This window comes from Bufo gargarizans, chromosome 7 (genome assembly GCF_014858855.1).
Source record: "Bufo gargarizans isolate SCDJY-AF-19 chromosome 7, ASM1485885v1, whole genome shotgun sequence".
Lineage (NCBI taxonomy): Eukaryota > Metazoa > Chordata > Amphibia > Anura > Bufonidae > Bufo > Bufo gargarizans.
Genome location: NC_058086.1, coordinates 44,694,009 through 44,718,936, shown reverse-complemented (window position 1 = coordinate 44,718,936; position 24,928 = coordinate 44,694,009). Strand labels below are relative to the sequence as shown.

At 45.5% G+C, this 24,928-nt stretch overlaps 1 protein-coding gene across 5 annotated transcripts in view; it reads right to left on the bottom strand.

Annotated features, from left to right (window-relative positions):
• Positions 1-24,928, bottom strand: part of JAK1 (Janus kinase 1) — a 124,344-nt gene that overhangs the window by 22,744 nt on the left and 76,672 nt on the right. For 4 of the 5 annotated variants that reach the window (XM_044301933.1, XM_044301935.1, XM_044301934.1 and 1 more), the window contains 7 exons: positions 19,672-19,867; positions 19,445-19,568; positions 5,985-6,138; positions 5,181-5,344; positions 3,454-3,772; positions 951-1,145; positions 307-464 (listed from right to left, as the gene is read on the bottom strand). In XM_044301933.1, coding sequence (XP_044157868.1) covers positions 307-464; positions 951-1,145; positions 3,454-3,772; positions 5,181-5,344; positions 5,985-6,138; positions 19,445-19,568; positions 19,672-19,837 — 1,280 coding nt within the window. In that variant the 5' untranslated portion in view covers positions 19,838-19,867. The remainder of the gene's footprint in view (positions 1-306; positions 465-950; positions 1,146-3,453; positions 3,773-5,180; positions 5,345-5,984; positions 6,139-19,444; positions 19,569-19,671; positions 19,868-24,928) is intronic. The other variant, XM_044301936.1, reaches the window with a different exon arrangement.

The window sequence follows — 24,928 nt, the reverse complement described above, 5'->3', positions numbered from 1 at the left end:
TGACTGACAGCTCTCTCTGTATACACACAATGCTATCAATCACTGATATCCCCTCCCTCCTGTACTGATAGGAGGTGTAAAAAGCATCATTTTTTTTATTATAGAGAGATATATATATATATATATATATATATGTCAATCTGCTCGGCTTCTCTTGCTCTGTAACATGCTGCTTTCAGAGTGAATTGATTTTGTGGTGACAGGTCCTCTTTAAGGAGGACTTATAATCCCAATGGTTTGTTTTAAAGCTTCTTATATATGTATTATGCCTCATCATCCACAACCAAACTGCGGTCAGTCACTTACCATATTGGACCATGACAACCATTCATTATGTTGTGCACGATCAGAGGAGGAGCGACGTCAGTGCAGAGATAGTGGTGAGCGTCTGCCGTGAGTCTGAAGTAGCCGTCAACCAAAGCTGTGAAGGAGAGCGCCACCTCTGGAGAGGAGACTTTCAGTTCCTACATGAAACATTGCATACAAATGATGAGAGTCAGCATAATGGCCCCTTTAAAGCTGCCAAAGCCTAGGCAATTATCAGGAATTAACTGCTTGGTCCTGATAGTTGCCCAATCGTTCAGCAGAGATCATTTCCTCTGCATGAATCACCCATTCCCATAGAGACTCGTAAAAAAATAAAAATAAATGTGATCACAGAGAAACATTTTACTCATCTGTCAGGAAATCGGTGGCACATTTAGAGGGGGAAATTATCAGTAATAAGCATTTGTGCAAATTTGCATCCCTAATAATTGCCCAAATCCTTGGCTAGTAATAGGCACTTTAGTCATTTGACTGGACCAAAAAGTAAGAATACAGCTGCACATACAGATGTGAGATGAACCGATGGATGTGTGGGGCAGACTTTTAATGGAGACCGGGGCTCACTGCTCCCATATAGTGCTGCAGTAGATAACATATCTATATGTATGACTGTCTGCCCTCACCATACACTTGTTGTCCTGGTTGTTTATGATGACTGTATCCTCCTTTACAACGATGTGAGTGATTTCGGGGAAGTAGGAGAAGTAGGTCCACTGATTCTTGTTGTTCGCCTTTGAATCGCTTTTATTTTTACTGTCTTTCTTCTTCTTAGTTTTTTTCTCTTTTTCATTGGGTTCCGGCTGGAGGCAGAACGATTGCTATAAGTCAGATATAAGTACAGACTAAGATGACATATGCTATCACCGGGGGGGGGGGGTCCAATACTTGGCACCATCAGAGTAACTCTTTTTAAGCATATACAACTTATATGTGCACAAATGCGTCTCCTTTTACCCCCTGGCAACGTCCGCTCTTCCATTGGCAAACACTAACTGGTTATAATACAACTATGATAACTATAATACATAATAAAACCCTGATAAGTATAATACAACTATGACAACCACTTGTGGCTCTGTGTAATGAGGAAAGTGATAGGGTTCAGTGACATGAACTCGCGAGTGCTCCAGCCTCAGCCGTATCTAATTCCTCCTCACTGTAATGAATCATATATTACAGTGAAGGCAAGAACAATATTCCAAAAGTTGCATCCAGAATCGTGGGCTGACCTGCTCACTTGACGAAAGCTGTGGTCTCACTCCAACCCTTAATTTTTATATAGCACGTTATAGGAGTTCCCTGATGTGATGTAATTATCGGTTTTATTAAGCACAGAAGCACTTCTGATCGTAAGGGGCGGCAAAAAACTACAAAATTCCCCATGAGGAGCCATGCACAGAATATGAAAGTAGCAGGTGTCACACACAGAATGTGCATTACAGGGCCTCCATTGTGTCCATGTATAAGTGTCCCACCCCTCTGTATACTGTTGGGGTCTGAAACTCTAGAGGAAAGCACACAATGCTGTACTCCAGCTGACCCCTATTGCTGTGCACTTGATTGTTCAATGCACCAAACGTGTTAACATACTTTTATCTTGTAAGGACTGCTGGCAGGGGTCTCTGGGGATGCAGTAGTGCAGCGCCGTACAAGCTCTGTGCTGTAGTGACGCCACAGTGTAAATTAGGTGTTTTCATGTGCCTCTGGGGGCATAGTATGTCTACAGAGATTGTACAGAGAATCAGGTGCGACGCGAGCAGCACACGGGACTGGAGAGGAGTTGGCCCTCAGCGATCCAGAGAATCTTACTGTAGAGCACTCCCAGCGCCCTGATCTTGTACTGTGTCTGCCAGGAGTGAAAGCTCTGTGACTGGCAAAGGCCGTGTGCATTCTGCAAGTGGCTTCAAAAGTGCCAGGCTCCCGGTGGCTCTGCATTTATAAAATACCATGAGTTATGGGTGTATTACTCAGCGCGATTTAACAGGCAATTATCAGGAGGGAAGCATTTCTTCCCTGCAATCACCTGCTTGCTAGCGGAGTAGACCGCTGCGATGACATGCAGCGATCTCCTCCTCAGTATAGGGAGGAGCGATCGTTATGCCAGCGTTTGTTCCCATACTGTATAGTGGTTTGCTGGCAGCAGATTGTGATAACACACCATGATTTTTTAACCTGTCAAAAGATTTGTTTTAATCATTCATCTGGCAATAGGCGGCAGTATTACACTGCAATATGAACACTTGTTAGCGATCATCTGCCGAAAAATCGGCAGTTGTAATACCTTTACGCTACGAGACTGTAACCACTAAGCTGTGTGCCCCACCGGGGTTGTAACCTCTAGTCAAGTGCCACTGTTTGTAGCCATGATGTTTTGTGCCCTGTCTGGAGTAAAGTTCTGTTTCTTTGAACTGTGCTGTGCCACCTCCATTACTGCACCATTTTCACGTGGGTTATCATGGTCAGGGGCAAGTGCTACACACACAAAAAATAAAATAAAAGCTTGCCCTTTTACACACTGGTGAACTTATCTGCCAGGATTAAGATATGGGAGCAGCGCTTGGTGGTGGACGGACCCTGGGAAATTAGCCAGCAATCCTCCAGCCACAGCTCTCCCCGCCCGTTCTCGTCCTAGCGATATGCCTCTATTGTATGTGATGGGAATACCCCTTTAATAGGCAATTTGCTCACCACCTAACTATTAACTCTATGCACACGACATGACAACACAAAGAATCACTTCAAACAGGATCTGTCCTTTCTACTGGAGTATCTGTTTTAGTAAATACCTGTATTCTCTGAGAGATACAATTCTGGAGTAACTTTTCTTATACCTCTGTGCTGTGCCGCTCCTCAGTTATCCTTAATAAAAATGCATGAATAAACTGGATGTGACCAGTTGGGGGGGTGTCTCTGTATTCTGACATTGTCAGCATTGGCTGGATAATGTTAAAATGTGCACGCTCATGCTACCAGCGTGCACATGGCGGAATAATTACAGAGGAACAGCACAACACAGATTTGATGGAGCATTGTTATCTTATAGGGAATACAGGTATTCGCTAAAACAGACATATCTTGAGAGCGGACAGGGCTTCATTTCCGATCATTTATCTTCCTGCTACTTACCGCTGGCTTCGGCCTCCACAGAATCCCGTCATTCCCGGTGACCATGACTTCATGCACCTCATGACTTTTATATGGCTTTTCTGAGGTAATATTCAATAACCACGTCTCAAAGATCTCTGCACCATAATTTTTGGTCAGTGTCTCCAGGGTGGACATGTACTTCACCTTCAGATCATGGGGTGAGACGCTGCTGTCACAGATGGTTTTGTTGTTGAATTCCTTCAGAAAGTTCCTGAAGACATTGTTGATCCTCAGCCGGGTGAGGATGTTCCTCTGTTTGATGGTCCGGTTTAACGTCTCTGGAATATATCTTTTGTAACTGGAAAAATAAAGAGAACTCAGGATTACTGATCTCTACATAAAAATGCAGACACTACAGCTGAGAAAACAGGAAACGTCCACAACTATCACATAGATCCCGTCCATACTCTACCACAAGGGTTAAGGTCATTCACATAACAAGTAAAGTCTTATAATGTTGGAGAAAAAAAAAAAAAAAAAGTATTGGGCATGTTGGATTTCAGCTCCTGATCCTTTAGCTCACCTATCCCTATCGAGGACACATGCATGCTTTGCCGAGTGTGTATGTGTACAGGGGAGTAGAACAGCTGTCAGCAGGCGCACAGACACCTATATACCGAGCTGTGACCAGGGGCGGATTGGCCATAGACTCTACAGGGAAATTTCCCGTTGGGCCGATGTCCAGGGGGCCACCCAAGCTCTCTTGATGGCTGCAGTTGCCCTCCTCAGGATGGTGATACATTTGAATACTGTGGAGAGGGCGGCAGTATTTTGAGCTGCACTGTGGTATTTGGTTCTGCTGGGGAGGTACTTTGTGCTGCACTATGGTACTGCAGGCCCTGTCTACTTCTGTTCTCCCCACCTACTTATGTTGCCCTGTCTTCTATCAATTTAGTCCCACCTACAACATGGGGCCACTTATTTTTTTTCCAGGGCCACTTTAAGTTCCCAATCTGCCCATGGCCGTGACCTCCTGCCATCACTTGTATCTACATTTACACAAATAGCCATCGCCTGGACATAAAGTCAAGTGGTTGTAATCATCCTGCACAATACAACGGCCAAAATACTGAACGTGTATGGGGGTGTCCCGTCTCTTCTGTATGGCAGGAATAGCTGCCAAACCAATGATCATTAAGCGGTCACAAAAATATTCTGCAAAGGATTATACCCAGTGTGTGTGTGTGTGCATTTACTACAGGGTTGTTAAAAGGGTCATCCCATTTTATAAAGTGACGGCATATAAATCACCATTTATGGGTGGGAATTTGACCTCACCATTCCTGGTGATACTGATTCACGGTTTAAACTTGCACACCCAGCTGAGCAGGGAACTGTAGCTGGCCACGCTCACGTGAAGGCAGCAATGCTGCAGTTCCCTGCCTTTATTCGGAGGACTGGTGGTGATCACAGAGGTCAGACCCCCACTAGTCATAAAGTGATGGCATTTCCTAGTGATATGCCATTACTTTATTGCTTGTGTGACGTGTGGGAGTCACAGATAAAGGATATATCTGAAGTAATGAAAGGTGAAAAACCCCTTGTGGATGCTGCCCCCTCATCGTAGCAGAAGCTACAAGCCCTGATTATAAGCATGGGTGTGCAGAATGCCGGGAAGGGAGCAGCTCATATACACGCACTTCTCTCTTTAGATTTTGACACCAAAACATTGGAATATTGTGGGATTTGGCGGGCTGATCACTAACCTTATATCTTTGGGGAGTTCTGGCAGCTGCATGTTCTTCTTAATGGCGTAGTGAGAGATTGCTAGCACTGCCATCCCAAGGCACTCATTCTCTATTTCATGCATCTCATGGTCACTTTTTGGATCTCGAACAGGCGCCAGACATTTCACCAACTCATACTGACCCTAATATGACCGTATCAGAAAAAAAAAGAGAATAAAATAATTGCTTTACATTTTTAAATATTTGACCACAGAACACATTTTATTACATATAAATGATGTACACAATGCTATAGAACAGTGGTCGGCAAACTACGGCTCGCGAGCCACAAGCGGCTCTTTAGCTCCTTGAATGCGGCTCTTACAGGGGCCCCCCAGCGCTGGCCCGCAATACTAGCGCTGCTAAGTTTTCTAACTGCTAAGCGCAGCTGTGCATGGAGTTATGGAAATGAGGGCCCCCCCCCCCCCCGGCGGCGGCCGCTCTGCCTACCTCTTTAAGAGACTCAAGCGGTGGCTGTGAATGAGCGTGCCGCCACTGCCGCACAGGCAGGCACGTCTTCGCGTCTGTCTGACGTTGCTACAGCTCCGTCCCCAGAGCAGAGAAGAAGGAGCGAGCCACGCCAGTGGCAGCCAGCCACAGCCCAGACTCTGCCAGGGAAGGCCCGCAGCCCGCCGCCCACACAAAGAATCATCTTCTGGTGAGAGCAATTGTACCTTATCAGGATAAAGCACAGATCTCATACCAATCCCTCACAGCTCAGAGCACATAAGGTCTACACAGGAATAAACAGTGGAAGTATCATCATAAAATAACTGGACCTACCTGTGCAAAAATATAATCCAAGGAGCTGGCATCAAGGATCGGGGTCCCATCGGGGGCCTGCTTGCTGTCATAGTTGTCTTTCTGCTTTTTGGGGTAATATCTCCAGACTGAAGGCTCATTTTCATTTGTGCCGTGCCAATTAGTAAAAATAAATCTAAAAATAAAAATAAATTTACTTACATTTTCAAACCATTTGTTGACACTGTTTTAACCAATATAAAAGAAAGGGGAACAGTTACCGAGCCCTTTGGTCACCATACAAATAGCAAAGGAAATCTAAACATTGAGATCATATTTTTCCCTGACTATAAGATTCACAGGGAAATAAGACCAATCCAAATCTATATGGAATATGAAAAAATAAATAATGCCATCTCCTGTACAGCAAGAACCAGTTGTAAAAAGACTGCCTAAGGCCCTGTTCACACAAGACTTTCTATTGCTGTGTCCAGCTTGATTAAAGGGGTCTTCCCAGTACACAGAATAGGATGGATCATCAATATTAGATCGCTGGGGGGGCCGACAATCAGTACCCCCACCAATCAGCTGCAGGAAACTATACAGAGGATGGAAGCGGACGCACGAGGTTTAATCCACCGTGTAGTAGCCATGCCGGGGAATGCATTCCTAGTTGCTGGAGGGTCCCCTGAAACAACTGATCTATGGGGGTGCGGGGTGTCGGTAGCCCACCGATCTGATATTGATGATCTAAGATATCATAAGTACTGTGAAAATCCCTTTAAAGTGAACAGAGTCCATTACAATCTGATTGTATCCACTTACAACTGAGACAGATATGCTCAATTTTTTGGGAATGGAAGCAGCAACATCAGTGTGAACATAGACTAAAACATCTGACCCATGCAAACAATAAACAGATTAACAATAATAGAAACTGATCTATGCAGCCTGTACAATTACCTCCATGTACCCCAAGGGTATAAGAATACACCGTGTACCATATGAGTACAGCATGAGGACAGAGCATGCGCCCCCCACCAGACAGGGTGTATACCCCAGGAAAAGAAGCTAGGCTCTGCGGGCATGGTATTACACTGCAGAGTGGTGATCATACAGCTGGTTCCGGAATAGTCATCTTCGTGTCTACCATGTACACAAGTCATAGGAAGCGGTAGCCGATTGGGATTAACCCATTAGGTTATCGCTGGTTCCTTTTTTTTTTTTTTTTTTTTTTTTTTTTAGAATGACCTTCTATGACTGAGAAATAACAAGCTTCTGATGAACTCGGAAGACATGACTAATGACACGTCTAACGTATGGTAACTGCTCGTCCCTATGAAAATGAAGATCTTGATGAACTTCACAGCCTCATTGTACATCTCGGCCTTACCAAGAACATCATGTGCCGACCACACACTGTCCGGGGGAGCGGAGGCTTCCAGGAAGACATTAAAGTCACTTTTGCAGGAGTCTGCGTTGCTGTTTGAGCCAAATTTATCAAATATCACACAATGTTTTAATAAATCTGGAGCATCTTTAAGTCTAAGCGGGTGCTGTTCACACGGCGTTATTTGCTGGTAGAATTTTGACGTGAACACTGTGCCAAAATTCCATCTGTGGCCACGTGGTGTCTGCCTCCCATTGTTTTCAATGGTAGGTAGCACTGAAGATCGCAGATCAGTGGTTAAAAGTCGTGACAGCAGCACTTTCCTGGCGGCGGTCAGCCACCACTTTAAGCCGTGGCTTATTTAATAGCGCTAAGCCATGAACGGGCCCGCAGACTCTAAAGAGAACAACTGCAGAGGAAATCCGCAATGTAAACTGTCCCTAAAGGTGGATTTACACTGCCCGATATTCAGGCAGATTATGAGGAATAAACGTTCCAATGGACACTCGTTCCAGACAATCTGCCTGTCTAAATGTACCGCCGATGAATGAGCGAAATGCTTGTTCATTGGGTGATCCTATCGTTTGTGCACCAGATCATGCTGTGTAAACTGCAACCTGCCGCCCAGAAGCCACGATTCTGTATAGAGACGAGCAATAGAAGCAGCGATCCCTCATCCTCATACAGTGAAGGCAATTGCTGCATGCTTTTTACGTATATACATAGATAGGATATTTTTATTTTTTATTAATATTTTTTTTTACAGTGGAACTTTATGCCAATGTACGGTATCAGTCTGAGGCATCTGTTAACAGATATACAAAAAAATCTATGTTACAAGGATGGCAAAAACATGAGGTGAATCCATAATGCCCGCCCCGCCGTCTCCTCCTACACTGCCAATCCATATATATGTGTAATAACCCATGGACTGCCAGTCTATGTAAATGTAGTAACCCCTATCCTCAGGACAGGTCATCAATATCAGATCGGAGGGTGTCTGACACCTGGCACCCTAATATTGATAGGCTATCAATAAAAATAAACTTGTACAACCCTTTTAATTAACAGAAATAACAAAATCAGGAATCAAATCAAAAATTGTTGATAGGGTTGAAGAAAATAAATAAATAATAATAACAGAGATTTTTTTTTTTGCAAAATCACCTAGCCCTACTTGAGATGCTACTCCACTTTTCTAAATTGGAGTATGGGTGCATGTATAAGTTTTTTTTTGCAATGACCGTCACACGGCCGTTTTTAGAACCACGGCCATTTTGACTACTAAGGGCACTACAAAGGGACATTTTTTATACTGGGGGCATTATATATACTGAAGGCACTGCAGGTGTTGGGGTTTTAAACAAAAGCCAATGAAATTCATCCGTTTTTAACAGCAGTTTTTGCAACATTTGTTAAATACGGACACAAAATGGATGCACAAACTGATGCAACATGACTGTGAAAAACTGACAGTTTATCCATTTTTTTTACTGACTTTTTTCATTGTCATGTGAATGTGGTCTAAGTGGTTCAAAACACAACATTCTTATGCACGTTGGCCTACAAAAGTTGCAGAGCCCTGTTCTGAGACTTTCTGAAGCCAGAATTCTGGAATCCAGATCCTTTATGTTTAGATCACTCTATACTCATCAGGCTTACATGCTATGTCCATCTTGGCAACAACATTTTTTTACTGTCCCAAACAAGCTCTGTGTGGTGTAATCCTGCACGCTCATGATTCCTTCCATTTGTCTCCCACTGTATAGCAAAGTACATTTAGTGGGTCATCTAGAAGTACAGGTTCAATAGAAGGGATGATGGACTGCAGGATCAGACTACAGTTTGTTTGTTGTCTGTTACCATGGAGACACTGTGTGCATTGGAGATGTACATACAAAGAAATAGGAAACATTTGATTAAGATCTATTATAAAGGGGTTTTAGGTATCATTTTATATGGATAAAAAAATATTATCAAAGGTGGTTATAACCTTTAATATTCCTGCACAAGACCGTACTGGTGCATCCATTGAGATGACGGATATATGTACTAGAACGCAGCTTACTGCGCCCAGACACAGCCAGGATATTACATCCTAGAGCTGGTTTGCTCTGCTCTATACGTTACAGCTGAATTAGGGACGGGATGAGGTTCCACGGTGCCAGAATCAGACCTCCTAGCCACACTGGAATACCTGAATCTTCAGATCCTCCAAGCCAAAGGAGGATCTCAAGCCGAGGAGTCACAAAGTTCGAGCTGGTAGAAGACTCAACTTGGTATACATGGCACGCTGTAAGATACCAGCTTGATCTGCTTTTGGCTGTTCACTTGGATAATGCAATGTGGCGACAAAATCACCCAAATCCAAAAGGTTTATGGCTGCAATATTCCTGAGGGGCACAGACGGGCACATTTATTCATCAATTAACCCCAAAAATTCTATACATTCCCAGGAAACTCTGAAGAACCCTTCAGTCTTGATGGTCAGAAATTCCTGCTAATGTTAAATAAGCCAAAAACAAAGGTAAAGCTGAGTGGTCAGCAGCAGTGGGATCCGGCATTAATTTACATTGAAGTGTATTAGTGCTGGATTCGGCATTAAGTGTTCCGGCAAAACAGATGCAGCTTTCCTGTCTGCGCATGCGCAGACCTTTAAAAATCCCCCCAAAATGTACACCGGATCCATTTTCCCAGATGACACCGGAGAGATGGATCCGGTATTTCAATGCATTCCAGATTGCCGGAACTGCCTGCCGGAATTCTCTGCCGCAAGTGTGAAAGTACCCTAACATATATTAGCACAAAGATGTGATTTATAACATATAGTTACCACATTATAGGCAACACGTTACTAAGTATAAACACAGGCTGCTCGCTACTATGTATAATAGTGAAACTTACAGCATATATACAAAGGAAACAATGGCAACAACAGTTGATACAAGTGAAGAAAAATAAAAAGAGAGGATCTTTCTGTTTATGTTTACACTATTTACAAACACTGGAGACTTCTGGCTGTGAAAGAAAGTTTGCCCGGTTATGGAAAGAAAAACTGCTTTTGTATACAGGAGAGGTCGGTCGTTAGGCAAGGAGTTGGTGCAGGTGGATACTAGTGATAAGCGAAGCGAGCTTCGGATGTCTCCGTACAGTGTTAGAATGTATGCGCCCTGATGAGCTGAAGTTAGTTAATTGCAAAGTCGCGCGTGACTTCGTTGAATAACTTCGGTAGTTGATATTTAAAGTGGAAAACCACTTTGAACCAAACTCGGCTTCGGTTCCGAGATACCAGTCGGAACCAAAGCCGGGTGAAGTTTTTATAGAGCCGCTCATTATGGACATGGCAATAACTAATGTCTATAAAAATTTTTTAAAGTTTATTATTATTGAAAATCGCTTGATTAAAAGATGCACTTTTATTTTTATTTTTTACTGTAAACTATAATTTTTGTAAACACTTTTTTTAACTTTTTATTTTTGTCCCAGTACAGGGACTTCAACATTTCAAGGTCTGATCCCTCTTTCAATGTAGTACAATACAGGCTTTGCCTGGGGGCTTGGTCTTAAAGGCTTCAATACATGGCAGACCCCGAGGCCTTAGAGTTGCCAGGTCAGCCATCGGCCCCCTGTCAATGCAGCACTGGGGGCCCCTCCCTCTGCTATCCTCTTATGAGGCGCTGTCAGCGCTAAGGTCAGTGGATACAGCAGAGGCCCGGCCCCTGCATTGATCTGGTGGAAACAGCTCTGGTGCCCGTCCAATCAACATGCCATACTATTATGTCAAAATGCGCCAAGTCACTTGCCACTGTGACATAACAGTACGTGACATGTCGCCAAGGGGTTAAAGGTGACACGGCTGTGCATCCGATGAAGGGGAACAACATCCCTATCAGAGGATTTTTTTTACGTGTAACACCCCTGGAGTAATTTACTTGTTGAAATCCCCTTGTGGAAAGTGCTACGTTGGGCAAACGCGCATTAATGAGCACAGGTCGAGCATTGGAAAAGCCTTGACAAATGAGGGGTTAAATAAATGTGACACTAAACATATTGATTAAAAAAAAAATCTATCGGAGTAACAGGAGTGGCTAAACATTTCAGTGAAATGAAGCATAAGGTTTTTGACCTACGCTGGATGATACTGGAGAAAGTAACTAGTGTGAACAGGGACCAACTAGAGAAAAGACTATTGCAAAGAGAGCTTCTTTGGATCTTCTCCCTAGATATGGTCAGCCCTAAAGGGGTTAAATAAGAACTGCAATTTTAATGTATTCCTTTGAAATATTCACACTTTATGCTACATTTATGTTTAATTTAAACCTTTGTATATATGCTGTATGTTTCACTATGATACATAGTAGCGAGCAGTCTGCTTATACTCAGGAACGTGTTTACTTCGGATGCCTATAATATGGTAAATATATGTTAATCACATCTTTGTGCTAATAATTGTGTATTAAAGAGGGCTATTTATTCACACTGAGAAGCACACTGAACGTGCCTGAAGAAGGGGCCACGACTCCGAAACGACGCACGTAAAATGGACTTTAGTATGTTTCGACTAAAACATTATTATATTTATGTGTGTGGAATAAAGAAGACTAATTTAATAATCTTCAGCGAGCTCTGCTAGTGACTGGCAAAATTACAAGTCCTATTATGCACTCACGGCCGCAGGTTGTCGGCACATCCTGGAAGATGTAGTTTTGCAACAGCTGGAGAGCCGCCTGTTGGGGAACACCGCTGCAGAGACCAGAGGACTGAACTAGTGTAAAGCTACAGCTCCTCCCAGGTTGTCAGAAGAGGCTGAATAATGTAACTTCACAAATGCTGGACGCAAAGATTTGCAGACCACTGGTATAGACCAAAGCAGGAAACTGACAGGTAAATGGCATCCGCTGATTATCAAACATGACAAAAGGTGAAGAAAACGGGACCACGAGCTGCAAGATTGTGCAAGATACGGTCCCGGTGCTATTGCATTATTAACATAACCTTAAAATGTGCATCACTGGGGAGTTTTCAGGTGCTCGTCGGTGTGGGTTCATTTATGTCACAGAAGGTGTATCTTGTGTACAAGCTCTTCATCGTAACATGTGCACCACACCACAGGGTGTGCGTGCTGCACGAAACCGCTGAGGTCAGATATAATCTCACACAAGATGAGGAAGGAAGGCAGACACCAGCCCTTGTGAGCCTTTAAGAAAGGTCTCAAGAAAACAAAACCAAATAGGCCTGCGAGTCCAAAACATGACCACCGGCCTGTGAATCTAGTGCACCAAATCCTGCGCGCAAAGGCGAGAGCGTACAAGATATAGGAGGTGCAACCTGCCAAACACACACATACATATAAAATATATACACATCAGCCCGACATTAAAACCACCTACCTAAAGCGGTTTAGGTCCCCTCACGCGCTGACCCATCGAGGCCTGGACTCTACAAGACCTGCGGTGAGGCCTCCTTGGATCGGACTTGTTTTTCAGCACATCCCACAGATGACGATCAGATCGAGATCTGGGAATCTGGAGACAAGTCATCACCTTCATCTCTCTGTCATGTTCCTCATTCCTGTGCAGTTTCTGCAGTGAGGCTGGGGCATTATCCTGGTGAAGGGGGGTACTTGTCTGTACAATGGTTAGGTAGGTGGCACATGTTGCCAGGACACAAGGTTTCCAGCAGACTTGTCTGCCTACCATTGCACACCCGGTGCCATCTCTTCCCCAAGTAAGTGACACACACGCACCCGGCCGTCCACAGGATGTAAAATGTGATTCATCAGACCAAGCTGTCTTCTTCCATTGCTCCATGTTCCGCTTGCTCATGGGCCCACATTGTAGGCCACTTTTGCAGCAGACAGGGGTCAGCATGGGCTCTCTGACCGGTAGCTAAACACACAGCGAGCTGCGGTGCCTTGCGTGTCCGGACACCTTTCTGTCATTACCAGCAGGAGCTCTTCTGTAGGGATCAGACCAGATGGACTACCCTTCAGTCTCATAAGTTTAAATGAGCCTTCAGAGCCCGCAACCCTATCCCCATTCAGTGATTGACCTGCTGTGGACCACTATGGTAGGCACTAACCCCTACATACCAGGAACACCCCACAAGCCATTTTGGAGAGGTTTTGATCCATTCATCTAGCACAGTTATGGCTAACCTCCAGCACTCCAGTGGTGAAACTATGACTCCCAGCATGCGCCATTCATTTCTATGGAGTCTATCTGGGAACCGCTAAGAAAGTGTACATCTTGGGAGTCATAGTTTTACCACAGCTGGAGTGCTGGAGGCTAGCCATCACAGATCTAGCATCACAAGTTGACCCTTGTCACTCAGATCCTTACTCTTGCCTGTTTTTCCCACGTCAGCTGCAAGAACTAAAACAGTCACCAGACAGTCAAAGGTATTCACCGCACCTTTCCCTGGTTTTAACCCCTTGCTCTCAAACAATTTAATTTTGCTCCCTTACATTTTTTCCTCCCTGCTTGAGTCTGCTTTGGCGTACTCTATGCCACATTTATCAAATGATGCATGTCGTTTGATAAATGTCTCTCATCCTTAAACCTAAAGGCCCCTTTACACAGGCCAATTTTGCAGGCACTTCCCTCCCGGCAATCGCCTGCTCGTCAGTGAAGGAGACCTCTGTATTTACATGCAGTGATCTCCTCCACAGTATAGGAAGCAGTGATCACTAATGCCATCGCTCGTCCCCATACAGACCCGTTGTTTGCCGGCAGCATAGGCTCTTTACACAGAGGCTCCTATGAACGCTCATTAGCGATTATATGGCGGATTCACAGCCCTTTTTTTTATCTACAAAAGCTACTACACCCTCCTACTGGAGTGAGACTGTGACATTATAAAAAAGTTATAAATATGGAGCAAAACTCATTAACATAGCGAACCACGGCCACTTTCCCACTCATGTTTCAAAACTCGAGTGAAAAAAAAAAAGAAAGTCGCTAAATTTTTGCACGTGAGCCTGAAAAAATTGCAAAAGCCCCATTGCAACTTTCTGAAGCCAGAATTCTGGAGTAAAGGCGTGATAAATCAGGGCCCATGTGTATTCAAGGTGACATATTGTGCGAGTTTCTGCATGGTATAATTAACCCCGTGGGGGTTTCACCCTCAGCAACAGGAGGCTGGAAAAGTATGTCTTCCGTAATTATCACAGAATGCAGGTAGAAGGCGAAGCGCATTTCTATCTGTAATCCTTACACTGCTTTCATACACCTCCCTTATCTCTCATATAACAGATACGATCGGTGAGCTGTCTGTATGACTCAGTACAAATGCTCTCCTACAACCAGACAGGTAACTCACCAGGTGCTCCACAAACAGTGAAGAAACCTGTACAGGTGCCAAGCGTTGGCTCATGTCCCTACAATGAGATGTGTGACAAACAAACATCTATGGTTGGAAAACTCTGGAGGCAGATTTTTTCATTACATCTTCCTCCCACCAGCAACGTTAGGGGTGATATTAGAGGAACACACTCTCAAGAACTGGTGCTGCTGTCCTAATACAGTGCTGGGTGGGGGGAAGACATGCCGGGCCTGGTGCTCATTACCAAGCAAGCATCTTCCTTCCTAGGCATCATTCCCAGAATCTCATGTAAATTTACAATCTCTCGCTTTTCACTTGTGTTTTTCTGTATTGAAATAAAAGAAATCTCTGTTACTCTTCTTTCTGCCTTTGCTGAAGAACAAGTCAGACACACAAACCAGTCAGGTCAATGCAATCAACACCCCCAAAGTACAGAAGTCACCCCCCCCCCCCCTTCTAAATGTCCTTAACAAGACGTTAAAACTCAGGTGCTGGCGTTTTGCTTTATTCCACCCAAACAGAGTGCGAGAAATCACATCTGTATTAGTCACTGTGGGGGGGGGGACATACCTCGACAGGAGGAGAGGTGAGGACATATCTATAGCATATCAACACAGGGAGCGGCTGAGAAGTTTATTTCCTAAAAAACTGAACCATTTCGTGGAACAGGCACATATCTGTTAGTAGCTTTTACTTCACCTTTCCTTGCCTGCAGGCTCTTTGTAAATGTTCACAGACCTAAAATAAATATCAGAAGGGGAGGAGGGGGACGCAACTGGAGTTTCTGTCTCTCTCGCCATCTATTAGGCTAGGTCTACGTGACGACATGTGTCGCGCGACACACAGGGCACAACTACAGTGCAACATGTGTCGCGCGACACACAGGGCACAACTACAGTGCAACATGTGTCGCGCGACACACAGGGCACAACTACAGTGCAACATGTGTCGCGCGACACACAGGGCACAACTACAGTGCAACATGTGTCGCGCGACACACAGGGCACAACTACAGTGCAACATGTGTCGCGCGACACACAGGGCACAACTACAGTGCAACATGTGTCGCGCGACACACAGGGCACAACTACAGTGCAACATGTGTCGCGCGACACACAGGGCACAACTACAGTGCAACATGTGTCGCGCGACACACAGGGCACAACTACAGTGCAACATGTGTCGCGCGACACACAGGGCACAACTACAGTGCAACATGTGTCGCGCGACACACAGGGCACAACTACAGTGCAACATGTGTCGCGCGACACACAGGGCACAACTACAGTGCAACATGTGTCGCGCGACACACAGGGCACAACTACAGTGCAACATGTGTCGCGCGACACACAGGGCACAACTACAGTGCAACATGTGTCGCGCGACACACAGGGCACAACTACAGTGCAACATGTGTCGCGCGACACACAGGGCACAACTACAGTGCAACATGTGTCGCGCGACACACAGGGCACAACTACAGTGCAACATGTGTCGCGCGACACACAGGGCACAACTACAGTGCAACATGTGTCGCGCGACACACAGGGCACAACTACAGTGCAACATGTGTCGCGCGACACACAGGGCACAACTACAGTGCAACATGTGTCGCGCGACACACAGGGCACAACTACAGTGCAACATGTGTCGCGCGACACACAGGGCACAACTACAGTGCAACATGTGTCGCGCGACACACAGGGCACAACTACAGTGCAACATGTGTCGCGCGACACACAGGGCACAACTACAGTGCAACATGTGTCGCGCGACACACAGGGCACAACTACAGTGCAACATGTGTCGCGCGACACACAGGGCACAACTACAGTGCAACATGTGTCGCGCGACACACAGGGCACAACTACAGTGCAACATGTGTCGCGCGACACACAGGGCACAACTACAGTGCAACATGTGTCGCGCGACACACAGGGCACAACTACAGTGCAACATGTGTCGCGCGACACACAGGGCACAACTACAGTGCAACATGTGTCGCGCGACACACAGGGCACAACTACAGTGCAACATGTGTCGCGCGACACACAGGGCACAACTACAGTGCAACATGTGTCGCGCGACACACAGGGCACAACTACAGTGCAACATGTGTCGCGCGACACACAGGGCACAACTACAGTGCAACATGTGTCGCGCGACACACAGGGCACAACTACAGTGCAACATGTGTCGCGCGACACACAGGGCACAACTACGCTGCAACATGTGTCGCGCGACACACAGGGCACAACTACGCTGCAACATGTGTCGCGCGACACACAGGGCACAACTACGCTGCAACATGTGTCGCGCGACACACAGGGCACAACTACGCTGCAACATGTGTCGCGCGACACACAGGGCACAACTACGCTGCAACATGTGTCGCGCGACACACAGGGCACAACTACGCTGCAACATGTGTCGCGCGACACACAGGGCACAACTACGCTGCAACATGTGTCGCGCGACACACAGGGCACAACTACGCTGCAACATGTGTCGCGCGACACACAGGGCACAACTACAGTGCAACATGTGTCGCGCGACACACAGGGCACAACTACAGTGCAACATGTGTCGCTCGACAAGTTTTATAATGATAGTCTATGGTGTCGCACAGTTTTTTGTGACTGTCGCAGTCGCAACACGACCCCATAGACTATCATTATAAAAATTGTCGCGCAACATTGGTGCAACAAATGTCGTTGTGTAGACCTAGCCTTAGACTACATGCGGTTAACGTGAAGGGACAGCATCTGATTGGCTGTGATGACTTGCATCAAACCAGGAAGGGCCCGCCTACTCTTCAGGCAAGGAGAGCGAAATTAGGAATTGCCATAAGGCAGAAGGATGCAGATTACCACAGACTGTGATTTATATTTTTGCAATGAAAGGGACACTTTAAAGCACCACGAGACACTCATTACTAGGTCATCAATATCAGATTGGCAGGGGGTCAGACAGCCAGCACCCCTGCTGATCAGCTGTATGAAGAGAAGGCACGCCATATGTCAAAAGCAAGTAAGAAGAGAGACAGGAGACGGCACGCGCGCATCTTCTTTTCATACAGCTGATGGACAGGGGTGCCGGGTGTCAGACCCCCTCTGATCTGATATTGATGACCTATCCTGAGGATAGGTCATGGATACTAAAGGCCTGGAAAACCCCTTTAAATGGGTGTATTTACATTCCACTATGTCAAGACTATGACACTTTAATTATTTGTGTTGCAACCGCTGTGACCCCAAAAGAAAGCACTTTGTCTTCGGTCCTTCGATTTTTCCAGGGGCTGCATCGACAACCATTATATTCAAGGGCCTTCCATGGGGAAACTCCAGTCCTTCAAGGCCTCAAATCATTTTTAGGGGCTCAATTAACAACAGAAAGTAAACTCAAGCGTTCCCATGTAATATTGCATGAATTATCTTTCACAAAAAAACACAGCCTGGCTGCCCCAAGGAGCTGGATTTCCTCTACAGCGATTACTTTTTCTTGTGAATAGTCTGATTCAGGGAGGAATCACAAGTTCCAGTAAGAAGAGCGACATCACAGCCCAGAAACCTCAACTGCTGACGTTCGGTGAAATGATGACATCAGCTAACTGGGAGGAAAGAGGACTGGGACAGGAGAAGGTCTGGCCTGGAGGAAACGCTCACGGCACGGAATTCCTAGGGAGTTACTAAAAAGAAAGTTGGCTGTGTGCCGCCAAATATCTTCCACACAAATGTACCTTCAATTTCTTCAGTTCTGACCTCAAAAAATTTGCAGTGTAATGCTGGTGGGAAAACTTTAGGAAAAACCCCATTCACACATGGCACATTTTTCTGCTGCAGCTTTTCAAATCAGAAGCATGACTATTGCGTGATGGATTTGGCAAAGAGTTTGTAGAAAAACAGATGCGGATTTTGCACACTGAGCTCACACTTGATAGCTCCATTATTGGTTTTTGAGAAAGTTGGATGAAAACCAAAATAGGTTATCATCCAACAAGTCTGTGTTCACATTTTTTACAGTGACTGACTGCAGCGGTGATGCTCTGTATCTTGGCACATCACTGACACTGTGACGTGCATGAATATGGAACGTCACTGCTGCAGCCAATCACTGTCCTCAGCAGTAGACCGCCAAGGACAGTGATTGGCTGCACTGGTCATGTGCCATATCTTGACACATTACCGCTGCTGTTTGTAACCCCAGAGTTGAAATGAGTGGCAGCCGACATGTGCATACAAAGGGGAACAAAGAACCACTCTTCTTGTGATCATCAGGGACCCCAGAGGTTGTATGCCCGCTGATCAGACACTTAAAGGGATATTCTGGTTGTCTGAAGTTATCCACAGGAATTCCAGATATAGCCGAGAACTGAGCTCCCATAGTAATTAACAGAGCGTCCACACACATACGCAGCCAGCCGCTCTGTTAATTTCAGGGGGCTACAGGTGGTACAGAGCCCCTGTTCTCGTGATCAGTGGAGGTCCCACTAGTAGGATCCCCACTGATCTAATAGTTATCCCCTAGGTGATGACTTCAAATAACTGGAATACCCCTTTAACCTCTTATCCTATGAATGGGGAATAAGAGTTTTTCGTGGGGGGAAAAAAAACTTAAACTAAATGGAAATCATAGTAACTGCCGAGTAATGTGATGTGAGTGATGTCCAGGACCAAAAATATGTTCTCAGGACTGGTGGGAATCCCAGCAGCCAAGACTTCATCACTTCATTTTTTCTGAGAAAATCTTTGTGCCCAGAAAGTGAATTATAAAATCCAGAGCCACTGACCTGACCCGGTAGTAAAGTTTCAGAGATGTACTGACATCTATCTTGAAGAGGTGATTTGGAGGCAACCAGAGTTCATCCTTCTCACTGTAAAGCGCAAACAGGTTGTGGCACAATGGAGAGATATCTTAAAATGAGAAAAATAGAAAAATTATAACCCCTATAAAAAAAAGAAAAACTGAAAACACCAAGCAAAACACTGGAAACATAAAGGGTTAATAAACACTTACTGCATTTCCGGGCGGCTTCGATGAGCAGGTCCTCCGCCGTACACGTCCCTTCTGTAAACAGGATAGGCGACTTGTCTCCCAGGTAAAAATTTATTTCCACCCCTTTAGGAGGAGCTGCATCTACTTCATACTTCCTAGCATTTCGGATTTTTGCGCAGAAAGCCATGGCTGTTGAACTTTACGGCGCACTCAGACTCTACAAAATAAAAAATAATGAAATTATGCAAAATCTATAAACTGTCAATAGTGGAGATTTTGTAGCAGAAAGTGGATGAGTAACATTCCCTAGGATTGGGCCATGGTGACTTTTACCTTCAATATTTCATGGGGTGGGGGGGGGGTTGTTGTTATTTACAGATTTTGGCCTCCAAATCAAAACCATGCTCACATATGATGAAGTTTTCTGCCATATGAGATGTGATGATGTTTTGCAGCAGGTCAGGGGCATAATATGAGGTTCTTCATGCCACAGACGCCACCAAACAATGCATACATGTAACACACGCCACTAGAGATGAGCGAATTTCATATTCTGAAATTCGTTCATAGTTCGTTTGGTGGTAAAAGCTGAATTGCGTTATGGATTCCGTTACCACGGACCATAATGCAATTCTATGACAGAATGCATAACGGAATGCCTTAGAGGAATTCCGCTATTCATTCCGTCAAAATAGAAGTCTATGGCCTGCAAAACGGATCAGTTATGCAGACCATAGACTTCTATCATGACGGAATTAATAACGGAATTCCTCTAAGGGCATTCAGTCATGGAATTGCGTTATGGTCCGTGGTAACGGAATCCATAACGCAATCCTGCTTTTGTATGCTGCAGAAGCGCACCGCCCTCACACAAGCAGATGCAAATATTATTAGCCCAGTTCAGTGAGAATCAAAAGCACATTCAACGTGTCACAGATAAATATGCAAACATAACAGAGCCATAAATATCCAATTACCGGTAACATCGATCATTCCTCAGGCCGTTTAAAGTGGCAGAACAGTGAAAGAGCCTCCACGTCTGCCACAAAACATTTCAAGCTTCAGTGCGGGTGCTTGACCTGTGACCACATCACGCTGCAGAGGACGCAGTGTATAGCGGGATTACACTACTATGCACTGCTGCTTTCTAATGCAGCAATGGGGGGCTATGCCAGAGGCAGGGTACAGCCTCAATTGTGACTGTCTTAGGGTGCATTCACACAACCATATGTATTTTGTGGCTAGCAAAATGCAGATCCGCAAAAAATATGGATGACATGCGTGTTGCATCCATTTTTTTTGTGGACCTATTGTAACAAAGCCTTTTCTTGTCTGCAAAATGGACAATCTGTTTTGCAGGGACGGAGAACAAACATACGGATGTGGACAGCACAGGGTATGCGGTCTACATTTTTTGCAGCCCCATTGAAGGGAATAGGTCTGTATTTGACACGCAAAAAATGCAGATTGTACAACAAATGCAGATGTAGACAACAAACATGGTCGTGTGAATGGGGCCCTATAGCCTGTATCTTATAGATAAAACACCTATTAATAGGAGGACTCACGTAGCTGTCAACGTGGCATTTAAATCCACAACCAGCATTGCCTTATCAATATGTATGAACATGCCATCACTTTGTGACTGGGTACATTCACATGAACATAAGCTGTCCATGCTGCTGACAGCAAATAGCAGTCCGCAATGCTTGGGCACCGGCCATGTGAATCCCGTATTGCAGCGCGGACCCATTCACTTGAATGGGTCCGCAATCTGCAATATACAGCAAAAGATAGGATCTTTTGTGGCTCGGAGGCATGGACCAAAAAGCCCACAGAAGTGTTTCCGATCAATGCCTCTGCTCAGCACCACGACTTATCTTGAGGATTGCGGACCCATTCAAGTCCGCATCTGTGATACGGGATTCACGCGGCCGGTGCCGTTTGTGGTCCGCAATATGGGCATGGACGGCCTACAGTCGTGTGATGTGAATGCACCCTAAAAAGAAAAACAACAGAAATAAAGAACGTAGATATTGAAGGTGTTACGCAGGTCACAGTCTTGCTTATACCGCAGGTTACAATTACCGAGGCACAATCTGGATGCTTCCATATGTGTGACCCTCAGAATTAATGCAATTACTGAAACGACCATTCTCCTCACCGAATAATATGGACGTTTCGGTATTACGCTGAAGATCCCCATCCTTAAAGGGGTTGGCCTATGATAATTGTATGGTGGCTGGGGGTCTGACTGCTGGGAGCCCCCACATATCAGGAGAACAAGGATCCCTTCTGAGTAGTATGCAGATGTGAGCCCTGCTCCATTCACTTCTAGGGGACTGCACGGTGCAGCGCTCCAGTCTCTCGAGCAGTCCCAGGTCACACCTGAGCACTACTGGTCCATTCCCACAAGGGACCCTTGTTCCCATGATAGGCGAGTTCCCAGTCCATAGATTATAATCACCTATCCTGTGGTCACAACATAATCTGCATCACACGCACATGACACATGCATCATATAAGTAAACAGAGAAGTACGTTACGCCACAACCCTGGAGGTCCCCTTTAATTCTGTGGGTACATCAGATTCAGAACACCCAAATCTAGATCAGCCTAATTTCATGATGAGAAGGGCCGGACTGCTTCTTCTTTTAGAATTTCCTCCCCGTGTTTTGCAATCTCTCATGCACTTCTTAGGCAGATGTGTCACCGCTGTGGTTATTTTCCTGTGACTAATCTTAAATCTTCTAAACTTTCAATACAACGCGGCTGCGGTGAAGAAGGCAGAATTTAAAGGCCACCAGTCACTTATCGCACTGAAGGCACTGTCCAGGGGGGAGGTTTTTTTTGCAAAATGCCTCCGGGGGATTAAATTATTTTTTTCAATTAATAAAGGGATTCTGTCAGCTAGTTTGAGCCTATCGATCTGAGGACATGCGCTGCTACATCGCCACTAGCACGTCCACAATACACATTCCCCATAGCTCTGAGTGCTTCTATTCAGTCAAAAACAATGATTTTAATATATATTTGCTAATGAGGCTAGTAAGGAGCCCAAGCCACGCCCAAGGTGAAGGAGTCCAGCACCGCCCGCATCCTACGAATCTCCTCCTTGCTCCCCTGACGTCACAGAGTTGAAGCGCTGTAATCTCGCGCATGCCAGCTAGCGCATGCGCAGTTCGTTCCCCGAGGCTGATGCGAGCACAGGGAATGAACACTATGCAGGCACTCACATGCGACATAATCGCGCATGCGAGAGATTACAGCGCTTCAACTCTGTGATGTCGGAGCAAGGAGGAGATTCGGAGGGTGTGGGCGGTGCTGGGCTCCTGAAACGTTGGTAACAGCCCCTTGGGCTCCTTACTAGCCTTATTTGCATATATATAAAATTATTTTTTTTACTGAATAAAAGCACTCAGAGCTCTGTATATATGTATATTGTGGACGTGCTAGTGGCGATCTAGCAGCGCATGTCCTCAGCTCAATAGGCTCAAACGAGCTGACAGAATCCCTTTAAAGGGATCCCGACTCCCGATCCTCTCAGATCCCCACCACTCCCATTCCAAGGCTGAGTGCTCCCTGCTTGCCTCTATGTCCTGGTCCCGCCTGCTCCGGAGGAGGCGGATCACTGCTTTGGCCAGTGATTGGCTGAGTGGCTGTCATTCATCTCCATGTGGGACCAATGGTGACCTGGTAACCATCAGGACAAGAGCCACAGGTTCTTGGCTTATTAAATTGCTTTGATTTAAAAAAAAAAAATTGCCCCTAGACACCCCCTTTAATAGTGATTAGGAGAATCATTTCTGTGGCAGCCAGTTATGGCTTCAGCCATTATATGGCCCTGGTGGCAAGGCCTTAGAGGAGGTGGATGTTCGTGGACGACGGCCACAGCAGCTGCTTACATGCGCCAGGTAAGCTCCCTGTGCCCTTGTGTCCTCCATCAGGCCGTTATATATTGGTATACCTTTTTATGTTGTATGGTATATAGTTTTTTTTTTGTTTTCATGAAAGCCTATGGGAGACAGATGCCCCTAAAGGTCTATATAGTTATAAATCTGAAAATACTCCTGACCTATAACTCTGATGGACACTGTGAAAGCAGCGAGTACGCTGGCCCAGATTTCCACAGTCCCTCACTGGTATATAGATCAGCACTGGGACATTTTACCTTGCTCTGTTCTACCGCCCTGTCTGTGAAGGCCTCATATAAGGCCCTACTGACATTGCATCTGCAGTGTACATTTACGGTACGCCTCTCAGCACAAATTGACTCGCAGGCCGCCATTTACCCGTGCAGTGCCCCACTCTGTGATGGCCGTGGGGTCCTGTATAATTTTGACTATTTGTAGTATGCATATTAATGTATTTCTGTGTCAACTGTAATTCCTTATAACAGGCTGTTTTATTTGAGCATGCCATTACAACCATTCACTGCCACCACATATATATATATATATATATATTTATTTATTTATATATTAGGGTGTGTTAGTTCTGTGTAGAAGGAAGGAAGTTAGCAGAGAGGTAGTGATGTGTGAGGAGCAGGAGAAGCAAAGTCCAATATGTAGCTGCTATCTTAGCCCCTTGGCCCCGGCCAGGCTGAGTGAGTGTGGAGAACATCCTTACAGCTACCTCGCACAGACCAGAGTAAACTGTGGATATAGAGAAAGTCTAGTGGAGATGGAAGCAGCGTTAGCTTATGGACTCCACAGCACTAGTGACCGGGAGAAGCCTAAAAGCAGCTGGACACAGCCGGACGACTAGGCGCAAGCTGGTCCATTACCACAAACCTCTATGGACATTGTGGACCAGTGTTTCTGAAAGCAACCATTGCAAACAATGGAGCAGAGGATTCCTTCCTGCCGTTAGGGAGACCGCCCTGTGGGTTACCCAACACAAATAAGAGTCATTATTATATCCAGTATCTGGCCGCTAGAGTGTGGACAAAGTGAGGACGGTTAGAAAGGAACTCCATCATACCAGCCAAAGGAAAATCTCAATGCACCTATTGTCCAGCCTGTTACTAGGATTGCAGCTAAGCCAATTGTGTCTGCATCATATGGGTTGTCACCCTCGCCGTGTAAATGTACTGCGCTAACTACCTCAAGGCAATTGATTAAGTAAAAAGTTCCGTTGTTTACAACCATTGACTCCTCATCCTTTCTACCGCCTTCCTTTGCACCCAACGGTGCTGAAGTCATGGCACCTTAAACCATTCCACCAAGGGCACCTCAACCACCATCTGGCGGGAGTCCCTGGACAACAGAGTGTGCCC